This window comes from Chaetomium globosum, genomic scaffold (assembly GCF_000143365.1).
Source record: "Chaetomium globosum CBS 148.51 scaffold_5 genomic scaffold, whole genome shotgun sequence".
Lineage (NCBI taxonomy): Eukaryota > Fungi > Ascomycota > Sordariomycetes > Sordariales > Chaetomiaceae > Chaetomium > Chaetomium globosum.
Genome location: NT_165980.1, coordinates 3,054,519 through 3,062,503, shown reverse-complemented (window position 1 = coordinate 3,062,503; position 7,985 = coordinate 3,054,519). Strand labels below are relative to the sequence as shown.

Genomic DNA, 7,985 nt, shown 5'->3' with positions numbered 1-7,985 from the left:
CTTTGGCAGGTCGGGGAATTCGGGCACTGTTCGAGGGGTGGCGGGGGATAACTGGTTGGAAGTCGAGAGGGTCTCACCAAGGGACCTTGGTGAGGTGAAGATGCGGACTTGTGTAGGCATTCTCGTCAGCCAGGGTCGGATGGAATCAAGCGTAGAGAGGCGAGACGTGGGTGCTGATGTTCAGGCCCGCGCAGGGCAGTGCGGTAGAAATAGTGGCAGTCTTGGAAGCAGTAGGATGGCATTCCACTTGAAACGCCACGGCAGCGGCATTCACATAGGTATAGAATAAGGGGCGAAGGGAACTTGAGTCCAGGAGATGGGAGGGAGCTACCGGGACTCGGCCGGACTAGGCTCGGGATATAAAGCGGTGGGTACGGGAAGCTCGGGGGGTGCTGAACCGGGAGAAGAGCAACATCAACAAGTAGAACAGGTGGGACCGTCATCCAGTGGTAAAGTGGTAAGCCCACACTGACGAAGGAGGAATGGGTTCTGGTAGCCGCCAGGATGGCGTGGGCCGCCCTCAATGTCTGCCATGTGCATGTGGGACTCTTCCCGGGGGCATGCTGCCATGCGCAGGCGGGCGGACGGACGGACGGACATACTAACAGACAGGGGGTGACAGAGGGGGAGGGGGCCGGGATGATGGAGGCCAAGGAGGAGCCGCGAGACTGCCTAGACCAGAGCAGGGCCAAAAACCGAAGCATGTGGCCGTGGGGAAGTCATGGGCAGAGACAGGGTGATTGGACACAAGTGCCGCAGTGCAGTGGGTTGGTGATGTGAAACTCCTCCGCAAGCCCCGAAGGCTCAATATGCGATGCAGCCGTGTGGAATCTGCCGAGCCATTTTACGTCTCGGGAAAAACGAGAAAAACAGAGATGCAACGTACTTCGTACTAGCGAGGGTGACAGATGGAGACCAACAAACTTGGTGCTCAAGCACGTAACATGTCCGAACTAGGTAGGTGTGGGATGCCTGCGGGTGCTGCTTGGTGTTGGTGGCTGGGCGTGATGGGACAGTATCGGGAGGCTGAAAGAAGAAATAAGAGATAATATTGGACAGGGTCGATGCTGAAGTCGTTCTGGACGTCGCTTGAGACTTATTTCGATGGTCGGTTGCCTGATATCCTATTCACAAGGCCAGCAAGGTCATCTGCCCCTCCGGTGGCGCGGCGGCTAAGCTCGCACACGAACAACGGAACTGCCGCTAACGCCCTCTCAACTAGGTACCTACCCTCCCTCAGTATTAGTACAGATGATTCGTGTCTCGCTGCGTCACAGATCGCGAAGGGCCGCCAGGCAGACAGGGTATCGCAAGAAATGACGTGGTTGCAACCCCCACACCCAAGGATAAGAGGGCAACAACCAGGCGTCGCTGTTCTTTCCAACAAATACCAACCCAAGACAAAAAAGCTGCGTGCAGGCGATGGCGCGCTACTCGGCCCGCGATCCGGCTGCAGCCACTCAAGAGTTTAAAAAAGTTGGCGGTGCGGCGTCTTCCAGTACGCTGTTCCGGTCGACCAGGGTTTGCTCGTCTCCAGTCTGGGTTCTGGGTTGCTGTTCGGACAAGAGGATGTGCGCCGGTTGGCTTGGGTTAGGTGGCAGTGGCAGATGGGGAAACTCCATGTTCTCCAGGCGGGGGAAATTTGTAAAATGCTCCGCACTCAACGACCATTCTGGAAGGACCCCAGGGTTGAGTGGGGTGGTAATTTTCAAGTGTGACGAAAGTATTCCAATACACTCTTTCCAAGGTTGCGGATAATCACGAGAGTGCTGCGTGTTAAAACAACAAATATCACTCCTCACAGGTTTTGCATGCTTGACCAGATTTGTTAGCCCTATATTGTATTAGTCCGGACAACCCGATCGGGGTCCATTGGGCTGGGCGGATCTGGCACTATGTACAGACGAAAGCAGGCGAGAGAGTCGAAGCATGTGAAGAAGCCAAGCACGTCAGGCGGTCGGCGCCAAAGGTGATAAGCATGCGAAGCGGGACGCTGCAGTAATGCCTCCCGGCCGAACGGATAGGTGGGGCGGCCACTTACTGTGTAAGGATCAAATTCTAGCAAGAAGTCTTTCTGCGAGACTTGGAGACGAAGAGGGGCTGGCGATGGGATGCTAAAGTTTTACTACCCACGGCGGCTTATTTCAAGACATTGGCAGAACTTATTTAAAGAGTACCTAGTTGAACCCAGACACCCAGACCACCGGTGCGCCTTTTTAGATCGGCTGGATTGATCTGTGTTACCGCCCGGAGGGGTCGGAGATGCAGACGGGATGTTCGATGATGCACCCTTCGATTCGGGGGAGGATGGACGGCTCGGGTCAAAGGACGACGACGTTGGCTTGCTCCCCTGCCACTGGCTTCTGGTGTTGGATCGCCTCTGCCGGGGCTGTCTGACTGCCAAGAACCCCGCAAGCCACTGACGACAGCGGGCAGATGGCCCCGCAGAAACCCCAGGAACCCCGGGGGGGATCACCGCTCCCTCCATGAACCTTCCCAACCTTCATCCCACATGCCACACCCGGCCACCGGGTAGCCAGCAGTAAACTCTTCCCTGACCGTGGCTTGTCACGATCTCGGCGCAGATAGGTAGTAGTAGGCAAATATAGATTGTATAGTTCCTTTAGCACCTTAACCACACGTGTAGATGTGGTGTGTCAGTTAAGGTACTTAACTGCCAGCCTAGGTGGCGACGAACCTTGATGGTGGGGCATCTCTTGCCACCTTGAATCCCCGGATCGTCTGAAGTCGAGTTCTGTCGCAACACAAAACGGGGAATCAAGTTTCTTTTGATTCATATCTCGAATTGTTTGTGGGCGGTATATAACAAGGAGCCCTATACAAAAACCCTACATCAACGACGGGGTAGGTTCCCTCATATTTTTGGTTATTCGGATAGTTAAGGAAAGAAGGCGCATGATATCCCGCCGTTTCTGGTATAATAAGGTACCTCCACAATCTGCAACCCGCATTCATTTCCGCTTTCTGTTACCTGGTGAAAAGTAACAACATATCTATGGGATTTTGGAGAAGATGAAAACCCCCAGAAGACAATGGAAACGACATGACACGAAAACGCCCCCCCAACAACCACGGCCTAGCCGTAAGAGCATTCATAATCTCATCAACCACCCAGTTCGAAATAACAAGGGAAAGCCAGTAACGTCGGCGTATTCATACAATCTCCCCACATCACTACCTAGAGTACCATCAACGGACAGCGATCTGGCTCGGCGCCTGAACGAACCCACCCACGTCATTCCCCAAACAAGTAACAACAACATTCCGCCTTCAACGACGCAGATATCCCCGAACATCTTCCTGTCTCAACATAATGTTTCACCTTATTAGACGAGTATTACTTGCAAAACCGGCATCACCTTCATGCTAATACATTCGCGGGGCGGCCCGCTGCCGATCAGGGGCGATCAGGGGCGTTTATAAGTCGACCGCCACTCATCCCCAGGAACCCAGTATTCGCGGCACCTTTTTCTCATGCCCGCCCTGTCCAGAGGTCGGGCACTTAATAAGGCGGCTCAGGGGGGTTCGGCGTCGGGGGGTCGGGGACGGGTTGCGGCTTCGGCTTTGCCTGTCTCACGGGGTTGGTTGGGGTATAGTGTTGGACCATGGCTAGGTCTAGTGGGGATGCCTTTCAATTTACATCGTCGTTAACGACGTCCTCTATTAGGTGGTATGAAACATATAGATGGTATGAAACATACCTGGAAGTGCTAGGGATAGCGCGTGGTCGGGGGTTGGCACAGAGGCTGGGAGGAACTGCCAAGGTGTGTCGAGATAGCCCGGATGCGATATAAGGCCGATGTGTTAATGAGACTCCAGCGCAAGGATCACAGCGACGAATGTTAGAATGCGTGAGAGGATGGGCTGCCCTGATCCTCAACCTACCTGGGCCGTCGGCGCCTCTTTAAACCAACGACCGCCCACTCTCCCCCACCCAGAGTCCTGCCTATCTTATAAATGCCTGCGTAACGCTGTGGCACCCCGGGATGGGCAAGAAACCTGGGTGACATGCTCTCCAAAGTGAGACACCGTAGGAACCCGATGAGCGAGCTCACTGAAAGCTTCACGTGGCACGCCACTTTCGCGGGAAGTTTGATCGTCCCAGGTGGGGGGGGGAGGGGGGTGGTGTGTTGGAAGATGGTGGGTGGCCTCTCGGCACCGAAGTGCAGATTTTCTTCTGGCGGTAGAGTGCCAACTGCAATTCTTCCCCTTCCGCTCGACTGAGGGGCCTCGGCGGCCAGCGCTGTGTGCGTGTATCATCAGGATCGGGGAGACGCCGCACGGATAAAATCCATAATCTGGCGATTGCGGAACGTCATCGTCCTTGGACAGGACCGGATACCCATAGGATCGTCCAGGGCAGGGATTGCAAACCTTGTTCTGCTGCTCAGGTGACAGCCTGCGGGAGCCTGGGTGTTACCCGATGGAGAGGGTTTCCAGATATTAAGGGAGCGTCTTAGGACGGCTGCGTTAAGCCTCGGTGCACCAGTACTGGGGGTTTATGTATGTCATTGGGCTGCATATTCGCTGCACGTCCCAAGCGTGCAGCAACTTCCATGTACGTCGAGCCTTCGAGAGGATATACCCGGGTCCGTGCTCAACGCTGGCGGCCGCTGGGGCACTCGGTTGTAGCATTTCGTGGCCGCATCTTTGGGCCGGTCCACAATATCAGACCGGAGAGTAGTATCTCGAGCAAGGACGAGAGGGGATCAGGCAGCCGTGGCCGTTTGAAGGGCCACCCTCGGGCATTCCGAATTATCCCGCCGACTTTCTGGGTAAGCAGCAAGAGAGAGTGCCATCTGTGGTGATCCTGAGGACGGCTGATCCACCGTTGCACAAGCCCGGACGAGCCAGAGAACAGGGGAGATCGCGCTCGGCCTGCTATCAGGACCCGGAGCTGGCAGACCACTCGGCTCGGGATGCCACGCTTCACCCTGACCTCTTCCCGGTGGCGAACGGACGTTCGCGGGTTCCTAGATGTATCATCCACTGTCCACCGAACCGCGGTTGTAGTCCGAGATCTGACTGCCTTGGTCGCAGAGGGCTCTTGCGGCTAGATTCAGCACCCATGCAGAGACTAAGTCTTGGGTTCATGGGACGTGGGTAAACACACAGTCGTGCTTTCGATGTATCAAAATCGGAGCCGAGTCTTGACCTGACCCCCACAGCACCTGTCTTGGATGCGAATGTTTCGAATTCGGTCCGTGGGGAACCACGTGGGGCCGCTTTATATTATTTCTGGGGTGGATATGTGAGAAATGAGAGGATGATGTGTGGTTCTACCCTTTTTCCCCTTCACTCCGGGTGCCAGTGACTCACCCCATGTTACTCTTGCCCGTTGTTCTTGCCCACTCTTACCTGCCTTACCTAGTACTCCTGCTCTTGCCCGCTGCTCTCTGCCGAGGGGTGACCCCCAACTTCCTTATCGGTTCGGTGCTGTCACGAGTGAGGGAAAGGAAGGAACCTAGGGTTACCTCTTTCGTGTTTTGGTCCTCGCCCCGCTGTGCTTCGGTTACCCTGATGGTCCCTTTTCAACCAACAGTGGCATTTTGCAAGTTGTAAATCCGTCGATTGTCTGGAAAAAGAAGACGCCGGTCTGGCCCCTGTCAATTTCCTCCCCCTCCTACCCTTGAGACAAAACGGGCAGCAGATCCTCTTGGCGCCCCCGCATATGCCAGTCAGAGCATTTTGGGGCCTGTCCTGCATACCCGAATCCGCCTCGCCATCGCGTCAGACGACGTCGCAAGAACCGCCCAGATCGGGTACTGTTTGTCCCTGTGCAAATGCCGGGTCACCAGTTAGGTGATCCCCCGGTGTAGTTTCGGCAACCCTAACTTGACCAGAGTCTAACCCGAGTTACTCGTTTACTGTTCCTTTCGGCGAGATAGCTACCCCCTTCACTCATCTGAGGGTCAACCTTTTTCCTTAATTTTGATACGAAAGCCGTCGCCAGCCACGACACTCGTGACAGTGTGGCAGTCGTGACAAACACACGATGATCAAACGGAAGATTGATTACCTAGTTTGTAGAACACTTCCCTGGTCGTCCCGGAGTCCTTTGCTCCTACGGCAGTGCCATCCGTTTTGGAGAGGCATGGCTGAGACGGTTATGGTTCTTCTGCCGTCAAGAGTTCGGCCCCCAACTTTGTCCGAGGACCCAGAGGCAAGCGCGCACTAAACCAATAACACTGCAGTTTCCAGCTTCCTGCTCCGAAAACTCGGCAAGCACACTCTCCGCGATCAATGTCACCTTTCACATCACATGTTCCTACCCAATCTCAACCACCATCTCGCTCACGCCAGCAAGTCTTGCCAGTCTCTCCAGCCAGCCAGAAGCCTCACCTGATGGCGAGCTAGACACACCGAATTCAGGTTTCTGCGCACCAAGCTGGCTGGGACCGGTCGCGACGGCATTGAGGCGCGGCCATTCACCCGTGTTCTTTTCCGCTGATGATCCTATCTCTCAAACCAACCTTCAAATTGTGCGCCTCAGTGATCGTAACATAGGTCCGACCAGGAGCAAACAGGTATCAAAACCGGTTCGTAGACGATTTAATTCAGATACTCGCCGCCCATAAAACAAAATCTGGGAACTCACCCCACGCACACAAGGCGACGGCCACCAGAACACTCAATCATCTGCTACAACAAGATACAGAGCCCGGGCCAAGTCATCTCCCTCGACATCTTGCATCTCCATCTCCCCGCGTAGCTCCGCGAGCCCCGGCAGGGCCGTATCGGGTACTTCCGGTGCAAGTTCAAGCTTGCGCTGGGCGTGAACCATGACGCGGGCTTTAGCGACGTAGACGTGCATCGCTCGTTCGTGGCCCTCCTTCTGCGGGACCGAGAACTTGGCTACTGGTGTAGGGTGATCGGGGAAGGAAAATCAACAGAAACCGACACCTGCCTTGGCTAGATATAAAAGCTCCGACATTCCCAATATCACCGACCACCCCCAGAATGGCTCAACGGTCACTGGGGGTGGTCAAGTCCCCCAGGCAAAACACTCCTGGTTACTCTCACTGAGAGGTCACCGGTTCGAGCCGTCCCAGGGTAACGTAGAAAGGGTACACTCTCTTCTCCAGCCACCTACCCAACCTCCTCTCCTGTACCTCCCTCTTCTGCAAACCCCAACGGGTTTCGTAGCTAGTTAGCTCGCCCCAAACTAGCTGGTGAGGTTTTGCTTTTGTTATCTATTTAATTTGAACTCCCTCGACTCGCCAACTACATACCTATACTGCTTGACCAAACCTAGTTATCATTTCGTACTAGCCTAGCTCAGCTAGGGAGTTGCGGGATCCTTGAGAGTCGGGAAGCTTTAATCTGAGTAATAAGATGCAACTGATGTGGGAAAGCAATGCCGAAGTTGCTGGTTTGCCTGCTTTGGCAGACAATGCATATCTTATTGGTTGGTCTGGGGTGCCAACCGGTTGCTTTTTGCCGGTGCACCGATCCCACGCCCCGGGGCTTCGGAGGCTCGGCGCCCCACCTACATATACCCTTCACTCAATTGCAAGCGAGACAACCCCTCAACCCCACACCATAATCCATCAGCCTCAACTTTAACCTGGACAATACCTTACTGTGGGCACATGCCGGGCACATCTCGACGTAAGCGGCTTTTTTACCTCGGGAATAATTAGGAAGATGAGGCGGTTTGGCTGTCCCCAAACTAAACCGAATAGAAGAGGTGACAGAAACGGGGATAAAAATACACATGATCCATCCCAATCAGCTCGAGCTGATTTCATAAAAAAGCGCCATCTTCTCGAGCTCTAATTAGTGTCCTTGGAATTGAATGGCGGAGTGTCAGATGCCATACCCGCTCGCTCGGTTCCTAGTAGCCGAGCGAGGCCGAACAAAGTGACGGCTAGGCAGCTCTGTCATTTTGCAGGGACAACCTTCATAAGAAGCGGAGTTGGACGTCACACACTGTCTCATCTCACTCCTGTTCGCTCTCAACA

The 7,985-nt window shown here is 54.7% G+C and overlaps 1 protein-coding gene across 1 annotated transcript; it reads left to right on the top strand.

Moving 5' to 3' along the window:
- Positions 1-504: 504 nt before the first annotated feature.
- CHGG_07846 (uncharacterized protein) lies at positions 505-957 on the top strand (the record flags this gene model as incomplete). The annotated part of the gene is made up of 2 exons (XM_001225501.1): positions 505-767; positions 897-957. 2 exons carry the CDS (start codon positions 505-507, stop codon positions 955-957), a joined length of 324 nt encoding a protein of 107 aa, XP_001225502.1.
- Between the last annotated feature and the right edge of the window lie 7,028 nt (positions 958-7,985).